This window comes from Petaurus breviceps, unplaced genomic scaffold, assembly GCF_028583685.1.
Source record: "Petaurus breviceps papuanus isolate PSGF00001 unplaced genomic scaffold, PetGlider_PUasm1.0 138, whole genome shotgun sequence".
NCBI lineage: Eukaryota > Metazoa > Chordata > Mammalia > Diprotodontia > Petauridae > Petaurus > Petaurus breviceps.
Genome location: NW_027185694.1, coordinates 1,207,536 through 1,225,572, shown reverse-complemented (window position 1 = coordinate 1,225,572; position 18,037 = coordinate 1,207,536). Strand labels below are relative to the sequence as shown.

Genomic DNA, 18,037 nt, shown 5'->3' with positions numbered 1-18,037 from the left:
GTGTGTGTGTGTGTGTGTGTGTGTGTGTGTGTGTGTGTGTGTGTGTGGGTATTAAGTGTCTGAGGCCTGAACCGAACCCTGGGACTCCTTTAGATTAAGATAATCATCAGGAAAACCACAGAGTGGAATAATTTAGATGCAAGAGAACAGAGAGGATTTCATTTTTACTTTATTGCAGTAGATGGAGAGCCAACCTTAAAGCCAGGAAGAGCAGAGTTTAAGTTCCATCTCTGACAAACTAGCTGTGGGGCCCCGGGCAAGTCTCTTAACCTCAGTGCTCTAGACAACTTTCTAAGCTTTTCTAAGCAACTTTCTAAGTCGCAGAGAAGGTGCTTAACTGTATTGTTAGAGGAAATATCCTCACTTGGGAATTCCCTATGTAAATGAAATCTTAGATCTAATCCCTGTCCCTATCCCCAATGTCTATCACATCTATCATAGCACATAGTAGGAGCTTTAAAATGTTTGTTGATTGACTGATTAATAGTTTCAGAAGATTGAAGGAAGGATCTGATGATTCCTTTGTTCCTTCCCTCATCTCCATCCCTCCTCCCTCTGTCTGTCTCTCCCTTTCCCCCTCTCATCCTCTCTCTCTTCTCCTTCTTTCTCTCTTTCCCTCCCCACCTCTCTTTCTCTTCCCCTCTCCTTTCCCCCTCTTGTCCTCTCTCTCTCCTTCTCTCTCTTTCTCCATCGCTCCCCTGCTCTCTTCCCCTTCCCCTTCTCTTCCTCTTTCTCTTTCCCCTATCTTTCTCCCTCCCCACCTCTCTCTTCTCTCTCTCTCTCTTTTCCCTGTCTCTTTTTCCCTCCCTGTCTTTTATCCTTTCTCCTCTATTTGATAAAACCAACCCTTTACCTCTGTTAGGAAACTGTGACATGGAAATATTCTGGGCCTCACTGTAATCCCATCTGCACTGCAAGAATGCTCTCTGTAAAACAAGCTGTAGACATGTCATTCCTGGCCTGTGTAACCACAGAATGGTAGAATTATTTCAAAGTTGGAAGGGAGCTGAGAGGTGTTTATGCCAGGAAAAGGATTCCTTCTGTAATGTGCCTGCTGAGTGGTCATCCAGACTCTGCTTAAAGACCTCAAACAAGGTGGAATGTGCTCTGCTTCTCCATCCCAGTCCCTTCCATAGTTAGGAAGCTCCAATTGTTAGGAAGTTATTCCTTATGTCAAGCTGAAATATGATTCTCGGCAGCTTCCTCCCATTGCTCTCAGTTCTGCCTGTTGGAGTAAAAAAGAATAAATCCATCCACTGTTTTACAGAATAACCTTCAGATACTTGAAGATCATTATCCCATCTTGACAAATTCTTCCTTCTACATCCTCAGTACACCTCAAGAAGTGGTTGAGTCTACTTTATAGGGAGAGGAATATAGTGTTTGGGGTACAAGACTTGTAATCTGGAATTCACACCCCATCTCAGACACTAATTGTGTGACTTTAGTAAAGTCACTTAACCTTTCTGTGCCTTATTTTCTTTATCTGCCAAATGAAGGAGTTGGACTTAATGGCTTTCAAGATCCCTTCCAGCTATGACCCAATGATTCTATGTGATTTTCTGAGCTGTAAATTATATTTCAATCTTTATTGTTGAGACAGGGATAAAAGGCACTAAAATTGACATGAGAGTCTGGTTTGTAACTGTTTCTTTGTAGATCCGCTTCCAAGTCACCCTTGGAGTAGTTTGAAAAAAAAATTGCTTCATATTAAACACTGATCTAGTATATTCAGGAAAGAGGAAGTTAAGAAAACCCAAGGGAAAGCATAAAGAATTTTTGATTGTACCAATGAAACCTGGGTCAGAATGAATCAACATGGTAATAATGGAAAGAGCCCTGAATTTTAAGCCAGGGGTTCTGGGATCTCTGCCACTTAGATCCTTGAGTAGCTCACCCTCTCTAGACCTGTTTCCTCATCTATAAACTTAGAAAGTTGGATTAGACAACCCCAATAGTCTCTTTCTGAACTAATCTACAATCCCAGGAGCCTCTCTGGACCCCAAGACCTTTGTCCCTCAGACTCCTCCCCGGTTCTCTGCCCTCATCAGCTGCAATCCCAAAACAGAACAATGATAACTTTCTTGATCACAAGATGGCAGTCTTACTTCTGCTCCATTACTGAATGGAGAAAATGATGTGAAACAGACCAGAAGCCAAATGTCACTCAGAAATATTGACAAATAAACTGTAATCAAGTAGAGAAAAAAAGGAGAGAAAGGAAAAGATTAAAAATAAATACAAGAGATTTGATAAACAAGGATTTTTTAGATGTCTGGCTCCATTTGTAGTTCTTTTGCATTTGTGCCAGAGCCTTGTGGGTTTAAGTCTCACACCAGTATTTAGGCTCTAATCCAGATATGAGGCCATAGTAAAACGGTGCATGGAAAAGGAGGTAGATCTCATGTGTGCTAAGGGGACAAGTGCATCTGGGCTTATGCACTGGCATAATCTGAGTGCTTGGCTGGGATGGCCTCTTTTTAGCAGTCCTGTCCAATCTGACCCAATTCAAACAACCTTTGTTATGTAGTAATGATAATAACAATAATAGTTGACATTTATACAACACTTGAAGGTTTACAAAGCTCTTCAAAAATATTAGCTGATTTTATCCTTACAACAACCCTGAGAGGTAAGTGCTATTATTATCTCTATTTTAATTATGAGGGAACTGAGGCAAACAGGGTTAAGTGACTTGCCCAGGGTCACACACCTAGTAACTGTCTGAGACCAGATTTGAACACGAAGCTTCCTGACTCAAGATCTTTTACTCTATCCATTGTGCCACCCAGCTGCCTAACTAAGTGGGATAGGAAAGGATGGTTCAAAGTACTAGAATGATGAGCTTCATCCCTCTTCTTTCCCTAGGTGGCTTGCCTTGGAACATTCACAATGTACAAAAGTCTTTAACTTCCTAAAAGATAGAATGCTGGGTATGGAGTCAGGTAGACCTGAGTTCCAATCTGGTTTACTAGCTGTGTGACCCTGAGTAAGTCATTATACTAAGTACCAGGGACACAGAGACAAAAAAAAAGTCTGTCTCTTACCCCCCCCCCCCCCCCAAAGAATTTTTATTTAGATTGGGCAGGTATAGTATGAAAACAGATAAGGGCATCCATGATGATTTGAGGAAAGAGTAAGCATTAACAACTAAGTGAAATGAAGTAATATAGGGGCTCCCATTTAATTTCTGCAACAGAGCCTTCCTGTACCAGACACTGCTAAGTAGGTGCTAGAACTGTTGCTGTTTCTCAGCTCCAATCGCAAACTACTCAACCCAATCATGCTCTTTTGATTTCAGATGACAAACAGGAGACAAAGATGAAGGAAAGACCTGACCAACCAGGTCACACAACTTTCTGTAAAACCAACCTCACCCTAATGGGAGATGAGAAGAAGGATGCTGGGGAAAGGGCTGTCCTGATAAGCAGCTTTGTTACAGTTTCTAACAAGGTGAATGATCAAATGCAGCCCCCACTGTGTAGAAGTAACACACTTCTTGTAACTACGGTCTTAAATGTGCTCATTTAAACCATAATCAAACAAAGCAAAGGGCACAAGTAGCTATCTGACAATAGATGCTGGGAATGAGTTAAAGATTTAGTCTTCTCCTTGTTGGATGACTGGTTAAATTCTAATGATGCCAGGTGACTGGGGAAGCCTTTTTAACAAGGAAGGAAACAAGCATTTATTAAGTACCTACTATGTGCTAAGTAGTGCCATGATTCTCATGGCAGCCCTGGGCTATAGGTTCTGTTATGATCTCTATTTGTCCTTTGAAGAAAGTGAGTCAGACAGCAGTTAAGTGACTTACTCAGGGTCACATAGCTAGCAAGTTAGATTTGAACTCAGGTGTACTTGACTCCATTCTCAGAATTCTATCCCTGTGCCACCTTTTAAGGAAGTTGAAGACGTTTTTTTTTTTTTTGCTTTTTTTTTTTTGGAGGGCAATTGGGGTTAAGTGACTTGCCCATAGTCACACAGCTAAGTAAGTGTGTCAAGTATCTGAGGCCGGATTTGAACTCAGGTCCTCTTGACTCCAGGGCCGGTACTCTATTCACTGCACCGCCTAGCTGCCCCAGAAGTTAAAGACTTTTGCACACTGTAAGGTTGGCAGAGTTAGGGAAAGAAGAGGGATGAAGCTCATCATTCTAGTACTTTTTAAAAAAGTGGGATTAAATTTCAAATCACTGGACAAAGGGCTGCAAACTCTCTGGTGTCCACTGATGTTGCCTGGATGGTGTAAGAGCTACTTATTCATCTGACAAGGAGGTGGACTAGATCCCCACTAAGCTCATTTCCAACTTTCAGACTGTAGGAATCCATGCCTCTATCTGATAATCAATCCATCAAAAGTCATTAATGAAGCACTTATTTTGAACGAACCATGAGGAGAGACCAAGAAATTCAAGAAGGTAGAAATAGTTCCTGCCCTGAAAGAACTCAAATTCAAATGGGGGAGACAGCATGTAAATGACTAGGTGTATGCAAAATAAAAAAAAAGGATGAATGGTTTGAGCCTGTGAGTCACTGGAAACACTGGAAGAAATCACTTAAATTCTCACTGGATGAGTATCTCCCCTTAAAAAATGGAGTAAACATCACGCTATGTCGGAAAGATCATTGGACACCAGCATTCAAATTCTGACTCTGCCAATCGAAAACTATGTGACCCAGAGTAAGTCATGATACCTCTGGCTCTTAGTTTCCTCACCAAAAATGGAAGTGTGTATGTGGGCAAGACAGTGATACTAGATGGCCTCCAAGGTCCCTTCCAATGATGACATTTTATGACCTCTTCTTTTTTTTTTTTTTTTTTGGAGGGGGGAAGGTAAGGCAGTGGGAGTTAAGTGACTTGCCCAAGGTTACACAGCTGGTGTTAAGTGTCTGAGGCCAGATTTAAACTCGGGTCCTCCTGATTCCAGAGCCAGTGCTCTATTCACTGAACCACCTAGCTGCCCCCTTTATGAGCTCTTCTAAATGAGGAAACAGTTCACATTTACAATGTGTCACCTACAGGAGACTTTTCCTGATCCTACCTCAACTGCTAGAGCCCCATTCCCACTGCCTGCCTGCCTGTCTGTCTGTGTGTATCTGTCTCTCTGTCTTTTTGCATGTCTGTCTGTCTTTCTAGGGCAGCTAGGTAGCTCAGTAGAAACAGTACCAAGCTTGGGATCAGGAAGACTCATTTTCTGAGTTCAAATCTGGCCTCAGATACTTATTAACTCTGTGACCCTGGGCAAGTCAAATAACCCTTTTTGCCTCAGTTATTTACCTGTAAAATGAGCGGGAGAAGGAAATTGCAAACCACTCCAGTATCTTGCTAAGAAAACCTCAAATGGGGTCACAATGAGTTGCACACAAATGAAAAAAGTGACTGAAAAACTCTTCTCTCTCTAAGAATGTGTGTATATGTATATGTATGAATATATATGCATGCACATATACAGGAAAACCTGTACATGTTCCCTCATTGAATGTAAACTCCTTGAGGTCAGAGAGTTTTTCCTGTGACCCTAGTATACGATATAGTGGTACCTGGAACACAGTCAGTATTTAATAAATACCTGCTGATTTGATTGATTATTGATTGATAATGACTTGAATTTCCATAGTGCTTTATGAATTTCCCCCTTTGAGTGTTAGCTCGTTATGAGTGTTTCATTCATTGTACTGGTATCCCCAGGGTCTTGTAAGTTTGGTGCATAGTAAACACTTAATAAACCCTTGCAGATTGATTATAACTTGCTTTTTTTCACAATATCTTTCTGGAGCAGGTAGTGCAAATATTATTGTTCCAATTTTATAGCAAATGAAACAAAAACCGAGCAAAATTAAATTAGTTGTTCTATTATCTCTTAGAAGGTGTATGTCAGAATTAATACTCAAAAACCCAGATCTCCTGAATTTCAGTTGAGTACTGCTTCTTTAACTAAGGTACAAAAGGATTAAATTGATTCCCTGAGATCAATTTCCTTCTTTGCTCTCTCTACTATATTAGACTACCTCTTTTTACAGGTGATGTGCATTGGAATTCTGAGTTCAAACAATGCTTGTGGATTAGAAGCAAAAGCTTATACATAGGAAACTGAAGATCTCTAAATGGGGCCCACAGATATTCTTTTCACTCCCCTTTAAAAAGAATGTGGTGATTTGAGGAGGAAATAAGAAGATGTGGGAAGTCAACAACTCTCTATACAGATGGTGATAACGGGAACAGAATTTGGTTTTCAGGACTTAAGGTAATAGAACAATGAAGTCTCAGTAAGGGATGGAGTGGAAGCCAGGAAGAACTTGTTTGGCAAGAAATTTGGCAACCTGATTGAGTGAGCTTTAACTTGGAATTTGAGGGGGAAAGAGAAAAACATACAGTTAAAACTGTGAAGTCTATTATTTGGGAGGACCATAAATTCTTTATTCATATACCATTAAAGATAGAAGATGAAATCCTTAGTAATTCCCAGGAAGTGGAGAGGTAATGTGGCACAAAGGCGAGAATATTGGTAAGGAGACACCTCAAGTTTGAATCCTTCCTCTGACTTTTCAGTTGTATGATCCTGGAAAAATGAAGCAACTTCTTAGTCTAACGGCATTTTAGTGTTGTTATCACTTCTATTATTATAATCATTGTTCTCTATGTTTTTTTGTTCTTTCCCACATTCATTTGGTAAAAATTCATTTGGTCAGTTGTAACATAGAAGACAATCCAAAGGGAAAAGGAGTGACCCAGAAGACAGTCCAACAACAGATGCAGTCCTGCCAAAAAAGCATGGCCCCAGCCCCAGAGAGTTTCCCTGGGGTACTTAGAATATAAATCTACAGGAGAAGTCAGCCCAGGTGGGAATGAAAGATCTCAGAAATGAAATTCTGGAGACACAAAGAGAAACAGTTCTAATGAGGAGAAAAATCAGAGGCTTCCCAATGAAATTAATGTGGATGTGCGTGGAATTCATCCACCTATTTGGATATTTTAAAGGAATATACAAAGGAGCCAGGCAAAAGAGAATGAATATAAAAGACAAGTGTGGGTTTAGCACAGTTAGAATTCAGTAAAGACCTGAAACTGTCAAAGAAAACCAAAGTCGACAAGGAGGTAATTTATGGCTAGACTAGGACAAGAGGAGGATCAAAAGAATAAGGGTGCATGGGGGTAGAGAGGATTATGGGAACTAAATTAATAGACAGAGGTGGGAACTGCTCAAGTTTTAGTTATCCATCTGTGTTCTTTGTCAAGGAGGATGATCTCTGGGTTAGAAAGGATAGAAAAAATTGACTAAGAGGTGTTGATACCCTAGCTAAATAAGAGGATAGTGGAAAATCATTCCACATAAATTAACTCACAAGATGCTACACCCTGCTTCTTTTATCAGAGCAGAACACATTGGAATGGAATCATCTCATCAGAGGTGTGAACTAGTGTGAAAGAGGCCTGTTCATCAATCAATCAAATGAACAAAGGAACTTCGACTAGGCATTATAGGAAGTCTAAATCTAAAAGTTAGCATGAGGCCTACAGGACTGCTTTAATAAGCATCTACCTGCCTTCACTTTGCAGTTGTGAAATCCTGGGCTCGTTAACATCTCTGCTACTAAATGATCACGAAGAATGATTTTTCTTTTACAAATAAATTCATTCTCTACAATTTTGTTTATAGAATGAAATGATACAATATAATATACTTACTTTTTGGAAAAAATATATTGGAAGTGAAGGAACACTTTTAAAAGTAGAGGAAATGTAACATCTAGTGCACATGGTTAAGAGACTAAAAAACTTCTTTTTGGGCACAGCCCTATCAAATACCCAGGGCATCTTGGGCAAGTCATTGAAAAAAACGAAACAATCTTATGCTTTCCTCAGTTTCTCACTGGCAAAATGTCATAGAAGTGTAGGTTTAGAACTTGAAGGAACCTGACAGGCCATTGAGGCCTCATTTTAGAGATGAAGAAACAGTCACAAAGACGATGAAGTGATTTACATCACTGAAACTGTTTCCTCATCTGTATAGTTAGGAGAGGATTCAATCCTTTCCTTTTGAGGGATATTCTGAATATCAATAAAATGAAATTCTTGAAGCCTTTTGTAGTTCTTAAAAATGAGTTATATTATTATATATTACTTTATTATATAATATATCACATTATTATATTAGGATGATGTAATTATAATATAATTACATGCATATCCATGAGAGGCGGTGTGGCAGAGTGGATAACAAGCCTGCCCTGGAATCAGGAAGACCTGGGCTCAAGACTTGCTTTCACAAGGCAATTTCCTTTCTCCAGTTCTATGTGGTATTTGTAAGCAGGACCCATAACTAGCCCTGCAGGTTGTGTGACCAGACCAGAGAACAATGTAAGACAAATAGAACACAGCAAATCCACTCAAATGATTAGTGCTTCAAGCAACTTTCTATGATCATATATTGTAGTACTTATACCTCTCTGTATTGGTAAAGGGAGCTCCTTATGCAGGATTTACTACAGAAATCAAATGTTTCTTAAAATATTCATAAATATATAGATAAGTATACATATATGTATACAGATCATATGTGTACTTATATCCATACATTCTCTCTGTCTCTTTGTTTCTGTTTCTGTCTCTTTGTCTCTCTCCACATACACACACACATTTGTGCGCATGTGCACACATATACACACATATTTCCCTCCACTAAAATCCTATTTCCATACTTTATCCTGAAAAGGAGGTAACCCTGGTTCTCTGAAGGTTTTTATCAACAGAATACAACCTTTGGATGTGCCTATCAAGCTCATGAACCTGGGATTTCATTGATATTGGTGACTTCTCATGAGGGAACTGATAGAGATCTTTGCCTACTCTATAAACAGTCAAAGAGTTGCTTGGGGACACTGAGAGGTTAAGTGACTTTCCCAAGGTCACCATGACCATATGTGTCAGAGGTAAAACTTGAACCCAGATCTTCCTAACCCCAAAGCTGGCTTGCTTTCTCCTATGCTAACCTGTCCTCTCATGAAACTGTATGTTGCCTGCCATGGTAGAGTGGTATGGTGAACCAGATTGTTCAGTCAATTCTATTCACTCCTCCCCATCTCTGCCATGGCACCACAGGCTCATGGCTTAGATGTGTTTCCTGAAATAAACTCCCTTTCTTTGCTCTTGAAAGTGGTATAAAAAAGATTCATAATTCTCCCTACTCTTTTTTTTTTTGGAGTTTCCAGTCCCCAGCCAGACACAGTCCCTTGGCATAACACACTGGGTAAAATCTATCATTCTTTCTAGGAAATCTTTCCCCTCCTTCAATTTGCTTCTTTCTGACTTTTTCAATACAATTTAATTTAATTCAGTTCACATTTATTAAGCATCTGCTATGTTTCAGACACTGTGCTAAACCTTGGGGATAGAAATAAGAAAAAGGCAGAATCTGCCCTCAAGGAGCTTATAATATAATGGGGGAAGACAATACATAAAAGGGAGCTGAAGAGGGTGTCAGGGACAATGATGTTCCATGGAGTCCAAACCAAGTAGAGCTGCTGATGAAAAATGAAAAGTTAGCTGGAAATTTGGGGGGCCAGTCTTTGATCACAGTACAATAAGATCCAGGTATACTCATTCCCCATCCTCACTAACCACTTTAACCACTGCATCTCCGTCAAGGCAACATGGCACTCTTGTTATGACCTCTTTGTGGCTGGTTAATAACTGCACCCTAGTTTTTCAGATTTTACCCTTCATGAGCCTCAGATGATTGATATTCTATTTTTTTTTCCTTTTGGAGGGCAATTGGGGTTAAGTAACTTGGCCAAGGTTACATGGCTAGTTTTTTTGTGTGGGTGTTAAGTGTCTGACGCCAGAACCAAAATCAGGTCCTCCAACTCTGGGGCCAGCGCTTTACTCACTGCACCACCTAGCTGCCCCTATGGTTGACATTCTTGATGGGAACTTAGAGGACGTGGTGTGTCAGCTTAATGGTCCAAACTCCTCTGTTATCATCTCACTAAATAAGTGCTTGTATGACAAATATTAAAATAAAAGCAAATACTTTTAAAATCCTTTTATTGTATAAAATGGGCACAATAATACTCAAACTACTTGTCTCATACTTGTCTCACTTTTGGGGGAGGGGAGTGCTTTGTAGACCTTAAAGAGTTCTATAAATTTGAGTTATTGCTATGATATTATTATTACTCATAATAGCAACTAATCAAAAAATATTTGTCTACTTGGAAACTGAATATATCCTTTCCACAGGCCAGAGAAGAACATAGAACAAATACAACTTTTCTGAGTTTGTGTTGGGGAGTGAATGAGGGGTGGGGAGGAGTTGAATCCATCTACCTTCATATTGCATTTAGAGGTGGATTTGGGTCCACCAACCAGTCAAACAAAAGACATTTTTCTCTTTTAAAAATAATTTTTATTGGTATCTTTTGTTTTTATATCACTTACTTTTCACACCATCTCTCTACTCACCCTTCTAGAGAGTCATCCATTATAATACAGAATAAAAAGGGGGGACATTCAGAAAAAATATCCCACATATTAAAAAAAAGTCTAATGCTATATTCAGTGTTCCACATCCATAGTCAACCATCTCTGCAAAGAAGTGGGGAAGGTATCTTCTCATATCTCTTCCTCAGGGCCAAACTAGGTCATTATAGATTCGCAGCATTCAATTTCCTTTGTTTATTGTTCTTTATATTGACATTTTGTAGTCATTATATATACACTTACACTATATATATACACACACATATACATATATATGTATGTATGTATACACGTGCCCCAATTTATTTAGTCCTTCTGAAATCAATGAGCAGATCTACTTTGTTTACAATTTTTTGCTACCACAAAAAGTCAGCTAGCATTTATTAAATGCCTACCATGCAACAGGCATTATACTAGGCTCTGTAGGAAAAAATGCAAAGCATGATAGTCCTTGCCCTCAGGAAAAGTGCATTTCGCTGGAGGGAGCCCACAAATTCAAGATATATAGAAGAAATACAGATTAGTTTTGAGGAGGGTTTCAGGAATGAATTTAAGGTAGGTGATGAGGTAACCATGGGGAAAAAATGTGGAGAGAAGAGGGCATAAGACAAAGTCTTAGGACACACCCATGCCTATGTGATAGGACATGAAAAAGAGACTTAGAAGGATTAATTAGATAGATAGGAAGAGAAACATGGCAAAATGTTTGTGTCACAAAAATGTGATGCAGTGGGACTAGATTGGGAGTGCTGTGATTTGCATTTGAATTTCAGCTACCCATGGTCGGATCACTTTTCCTGTGGATGTTCAGTTTTCTCATCTGTTTGAATGAATCCTTTCTGCTCTTCTATCCCTAAATACTATTATTTTCATTTAAATACTTTACAGCCTGAGAATTGTTTTACATACACTAACTAATTTGAGCCCAGCAACAACCCTCTGAGACAAGGACTACAGGACAGGTGTTATCTCCATTTTATAACTGAGTAGTCTGAGACCAAAGGAGATTTCAGTAACTTACCTAGGGTCACAAAGTTAGTGTTTGAGGTAAGATTCGACCCAAGTTTTTTCCTTGCTCCCATTAGAGCAGTTTTTTTTAGTAGAATAAATAAACTAACATAGACTACTTGAAACCACCCAAGCCTACCTAGCTGAGTAAAATTGAATAAGGGGAGATATGCCAAACTTAAAAAAAAAAATAGAGCCTGAGGTTGAATTCACTGTTATTTTTCAACACCCTAGTAGGCATTTCTGTGCAAATGCAAAAGGGGAGGGAGGTTATGTCGCTTTACTGAACGGACTTATGTTTTCTTTTTCCTGTTTTAAGAAGTAAATGACCATCCGTGGCATCTACCCTGACTTCTAGTCATTTCCCTACATTTTTTCTAACCTCGAGGTTGAATTACTAATCAATTTTAAGTGTATTGGCCTTTTGATTCATAACCAAAGTTCGAAGGATGGGTCAGGATTTAGTTCACATCTCTCAATCCAGTCTCCCCCTCCAGGGCCCCAATCACAACCCTCTGCTTTGGGTTTTGCCATGGTCTGCATGAATTTGGGCTGGGGGCTGGAAAGAAGGCGAATGAGCTGAACAGCCGGGGAGTCGCTCAGGGATGCTGGAGGCTGCGTAAGGCACCGCTGGGCACGCATCTGGCGCAGGAGCAAACAGACCGCAACCTTTCTCAGTAGCACCGGCGGCTTTTACAAGGCAGTGTGCGAGGATCCTCTCCCGCACGGGGGCGCTCGGGCCTTCAGACGTCTCAGGCACTGCGGTGGCTTTCCCTTGCTTCCTTTCAAATTACTGCGGAAAAAATAACCCCCTCTAAGAGCCTCGGATGGGGAGACATTCTTAGACATGGCATGCTAATGCCACCCATTCATCACGTACCCTTGTCCTTAAAATAATTACGTTTCATTACGCCATCATAGACGATAGGATTATTTTTCATAGTCCGTTTTCCCAGGGCAGTTTTCTTTATCTATAGGCAGATAAGGCTTAGATTTGGGAGCGCACGCACGGACACTCGCACACACGCGTACGCACACAGAAGGTGCACACATTCGCGGCGGGGGTGGGGAAGAGGTAAGCACAGGAAAGATCTCCTTTGGAAGGATTGGCGTGGCCCTTACTAATGGCATTGCCTAGGAACAGGGATTCGTTTCTCAAGGAGTCATTTCAGCCTGCCAGTTCAAATAATATAAAATAACCGGGGCTATAGGCCAAAGTTGCTGCAGAGCTCACGGGGAAACCCAGAGAAGCCAAGCCAGCTGCGTTTCCCCCTGCGTGCTGCTCCTTGAGCCTAGCATTCTCTCTCTTGGGCAATGGAGATGATAGGAAAAGCTCAATTTTATCTAAAGCCCCGAGTTGATTTTAGATATTGGCCCCAGGCTGAAGGGGGAAGGGGCGGATCAATACACAAGCCGCGTTACATTGGGGTGATAGACTGGGTTTCCAGCGCAGTTCACAGATTAAAAATATATACTTGCTTTCCCCCCTTAGGACCGCTCCCTCAAGTGTCTTAGGCAGAAGTGGGAAAGGAAGGAAGGACAGAGAGGGCAAAGGGTGGATTTCACACATGAAGAGGAATATAGATGAAGCTACTATGAGAAATGAGAGGGTGAATAAGGGATTGGGCAGTCTATGGTCTATCATCTTATCCGTACCTACACAATTTATATACAGAAACATACGTCTATACTGGTGACTGTGTGTGTACGGACGCGTGGACGCGACGGCTGGTGTGTGTGTGTGTGGTGTGTGTGTGTGGTGTGTGTATGTGTGGTGTGTGTGTACTCCCACATGCTTAGTGCTATCTGGATCTGGGCAGTGGCAGCAGTACCCCCTCTACTCTTCCCGCCCCCTCTTCCCCCCCCCCCCCCCCCCTTTTTCCTTGGGGGGTTTGGGGGTTTGGTGGGTGGGGGGGGGGGGGGGTTTTTTTTTTTTTTTTTTTGGATTTCAGACTAATTTTCTGGAGTTTCTGCCCCTGCTCTGCGTCAGCCCCCACGTCACTTTGCCAGCAGTAGCAGTGGCGGCAGCGGCGGGGGCTCCTGGAATTGGGCTGGAGCGGGAGCTGGGGCTGCTTCATCCTCGGCTGTGCGAGGAGGACAGAGCCTCCCGCCGGGAGCACTGAGCCGGGCGAGAGGCGCCGCCGCCGCTGCCGCCGGACTCCGTCTGTCTGGGTGAGGAGCTAGCTGGCGCTCCTGGGGTCGCTGCCCGCAGTTCGGTTTCTTGCCTGCCCGAAGGGTGACAGCAGGAGGGGCAGAGGAGCGGGAGCAGCACCGGCGGCTCCCTCAGGTAGGACGGCTGGGCGCAGCCACCTGCCCGGGCCGCCGGGGCTGCGCTGCGTGGGGCTCCGCTGCTCTGACTCCCCGCTCCCTGAGCTGGCACCACGGCCGCTGCGGATTTTGCAGCATCATCTGGGGGAGATCCGTCGCGAAGCCGCTGCTGCCGCCTCCCGAGGCCGGAGCTCAGCTCTGCCCCAGAACCGCGTCCCCTCTACCCCGGCATGAAGTCGCTGAGGGGTGTCCCATGTTCTTTGATGTACCTGGGTCTGAGGGCTCCTGGGGATTCATCGCCTCACCATGGCCCGCAGCGGGGAGGGGGGGGGCGGTGCTGGAGCGTCCCCACTGTGAGTGGCATCGGCTCTCCTCTCCCCCAGGGGTCGGGGCCACGACCCTCCCCTAGGGGTGGCACTATGGGTTGGATGGAGTTGTGGGAGGGAGCATGTCCGTAGCAGGCAACGTTGGTCCCTTCTCCATCTCATCCGTGTATCTGTTTGCCTTACAGCCTCAAGGTTCTGCGGCCATATCTTCCACCTCACATCCTCCTTCTGCTCAAGACTCAGTCGGGCTGTCTTCATCCCGGATTTGGCACAGGCGTGAGCCCCCAGGAGAGCAACTGAGTCCCCACCCACAGAAGGCGCGTGGATATGCAACAGCGGCAGCATCTCCACTAGTGCCCCCTGTGAAGGGGCTCAAGATGCCCCAGCTGCTCCCGCCGCTTTGAGCACTGCACACCCGGACCCGACAGACGCACGGAGTGCCGGGAGTAGAATTGAGAACAACCCCGTGGGAACAGGCCGGTCGGGGGCAGCAGGAGGCGCTTGGAGAGGGGGGCGGGGGGCGGGGTGGGGGGTGTGTTTGGGGGGAGTAGAAAACATTTGAGCTCTGGCTGGCTTCAGTGGCTAGGGATGTTGTCCTGGAAGAAGTGTCATGGACCGGGCATGGCGCGGCTCTTGGGTTTCTGCTGGTTGGTTCTGATTTTCTGGAGGGGCTCCCAGGCTTGCCCCACGTCCTGCACATGCAGTAATACTCGGATCTGGTGCAGCAGTCCTTCTCCCGGTATCATGGCCTTTCCAAGGCTGGAACCAAACAGCCCTGACCCAGAGAACATCACGGAAATGTAAGTATCTGCTACTTTCTATTCCTTCCTTAACCAAAATACACCTTCTCTGCATTATCCACCACCCCACCCCCCAAAAACATGGCCTGGCAGGTAACCCTCTATTGGTGAACTGCATCCCCAAACCTGCATTTGAAACAACTGATTATTAGATCCATTTATCAACAACTTAGCCATATCTTTAATCAAGGACATATCAGGACTGCAATGTTTTCCTTTTAAAAGGAGGTTATTTTAATCTACATCTCTATACCATGTAATATATATTTACCTCTTAAGGACTTGTATTCATTTCATACACAATATGTACCTATGCATGACTTGGGTTTGAATTACTCTTTCAGGCTGTTCTATTAGCGCTTATAAGCTAGTGTGTGTGTTGTGCAAAAATAAGTTAGAACAATTCTTTATAGAAAGGAGACCCCTGGAAAAAAAGAATTAACTTTCTGAATTCTGTTAAAGGAGGTTAGTATCCCTTCTTCAAGCTTTGGAGTTAACCAGTTTTCATATTTCATTTCCATAGATCAAATTTTGCCTAGGAGATTGTGTCTAGGGACAATTTTGAAAATGATCTGTAAGAGGAGAAGTTCTATGTATTGAAATGCACTTGCTCAAAAGGGAAAATGTGATAGTTGGAAGCCTAAAAGCCTGGTCTGATTTAATTTAGACGACTTCCCAGAGATATAATTTTGAGACCATTTAGATTATAAATCTTAATTGCCCATTGAACAATTTCCTGGGAATAAGTTGGATGATAAAACTGTGTTAGGGCATAGATGAGTGTTTGTATAAGAACACTAACACTAGAAATTTTCTAGTTTTTCAGATTCTGTTGGGAAGCTAGATTATTTATCTCCACATTCCATTCCATGTTGTCCTGTCAGAAGTCACTGCTAAACTGTAATTGATCAATCTCTTCTACTACCCAGTCCTTGATACCTCTGTTATATTCTTTTTGGAATCTATGACGGGATCTTTACCTCTATCTTTCTTTTGATTTTTAGACTAAAAGAAAGATCTCTTGAAAGTAGGGTTTGGGCAGAGGCCTTCTGGCTGGTACTATATATGAATATTTCATGTGGTGGGGGGAATAGTCTTTGAATATCAGTATGGAGTCCTCCTAATTTTATTTTTCCTGACTTGGCTGCTGCTTATTCATATATTCCATGGAACCCTTATTCTAAGACTGTGAGAAAGAAAGGGAATTTTCAGGCCTAATTTAGTTGAAGTATTCCGTTAATGAGGGCCAAATGGGAAAGGTTACTTAATACTGTAAGATCTCCATCTCTTTGACAGGTATAGTGGACCAAACATAACTAGAGAGGAAGCATAAGTGGTCTAACTTATCCTACTGCAGATGTGGTGGGGTTTTTTGGTGTTAGTATAGCATTCAAGGTACATGTGCCCTTACCAAAACAGAGTTAAATATCACTCTTTCCTTCTCAGGAAGAGGTCGAAAAGTATATGCAATTTGAAGATATAATTTTTTCTCGATTCTGGAATATCATTATAAAGTTCATAGCAATACCCATGTTAGGAAAAAAATATGTGATCAAGGGGAAAAGAAGGCATCTTGAAGGATTTTGATTTAGTTAATTTTTTTCAGGTCTTAATTAGAAAAAAAAGAGAGACAAAAAAGCTGACCAATATTCTATGTGCTTGATTTTTTATTGGTGTAGAAGCTCCTGAAATGAGTTAATATTTAAAATATTCTACCTCTTTTATCCACTATAGTAGTTTTTTTTTTTATTTTAAAGGCTCTTCCTTTTAAACAAAGCTATTATCACTATTATTATTCCACAGAAGCTTATTACTGCTTGCTTTCTATGATTTATTTCCCTTTGGATTTATAAAAGCCTTTGCAATGCAGTGAAGTGGGGGTGGGATAGTAAGGACAGCATAAGGATAAAGACATAGGAAAGGCATTCTTTTGGTCCTATTGGCCGGGACTGAGGCCTGGAAGTTTTGAAAATTGAGAGAGTTCCATTCTTTGATCTGTTTCCTGATTTTGTATGACCTTGCCTCAATTAGTTAACCTCTTACTACCTTAGTTTCTTCATCTGTATAACAGCTAATAATGCTTCTTTGTAAAGTGCAATACAGAATCATTTGAAATGTGCTTCTCTTTGAAAGTTAAAAAAAAAAACAAACTAAACAAACCAGGACTGAAGGAGTTTGTCTGACCTTCAAAACTTGTACCATACCCGGTTTTTCTTTTCATTGCTAGGCTCTTCATTAGGCAATTTTTCATTTTTATCTCTCAGTGGATATCAGGTCTCATGAGTGACATTTCATTGAATATCTTATTGGAAGTCACTGTAGTATACACAAAATCATTTTGAAAAAAAAAAGTCTCCCTTTTTTTAGCACTCTTAACTTTTAAAGTCTCATGTTTGGGCTTTTTGTTGCTGTTGTTTATGGCAGAAATACCAACCAACAAAATGTGAGTAAAACCTTCCCCCAAAATAAACCATTGTTTTAAAGTAGTAAGTATTTTAGCACCTACAAATGAAAAGTAAGAGACCAAGTACGTAGCCAATGCATCCTAACATCCCAGAGTTGTTTGACAGAAGAAAATGAAGATAAAATACTTGGACACCTACAGATATGTTCCGGACATAGGATTTTATTTTGGTTCTGATGTACAGTTTGTAAACAGTTTCTTTTCCATTCAGTGACTCCCTTTGTGAACCTTTTATTCAAACATCTTTCCTATTATCATAGCAACTTTCATACTATTTTTCCATTAACACTATGTGAATAACTTATAACACTTTAAGGAATAAAGGGTGTTTTTTTGAGAATGATTATAATTCATTTGGATTTTCTTTTTTATAACCCAAACATGGACAAACCACAGACATATCTCAGTTTAAGAAATCCCAATATATGAAAAGTTAACATGTACAAGAGAAAAACCAAACCCTCCTAGTTGATTTAAACATTTTAATTTCAATCTTTTGATTTTTAAATAAAATATTTTGATTTACGGAACATACCCTGCTGCACAAAATAAAGCATACCTGAAGACCCAGATCTGCCATAGATAATTTTATTATAGCAGTACTAAATTCATTTATAGAATATCATTGTAATGTGTAGAAATAAAGAAAAGACTTTTTTTTTGAACCTTTGAATCAGCTACTTAAGACTTTTTA

General features: G+C 41.4%; 1 protein-coding gene across 2 annotated transcripts in view; it reads left to right on the top strand.

The window, feature by feature from the left end:
• Positions 1–14,613: 14,613 nt before the first annotated feature.
• NTRK2 (neurotrophic receptor tyrosine kinase 2) overlaps positions 14,614–18,037 on the top strand; it is a 428,347-nt gene continuing 424,923 nt past the window's right edge. For both annotated transcript variants that reach the window (XM_069105060.1, XM_069105064.1), the window contains exon 1: positions 14,614–14,879. In XM_069105060.1, coding sequence (XP_068961161.1) covers positions 14,668–14,879 — 212 coding nt within the window. In that variant the 5' untranslated portion in view covers positions 14,614–14,667. The remainder of the gene's footprint in view (positions 14,880–18,037) is intronic.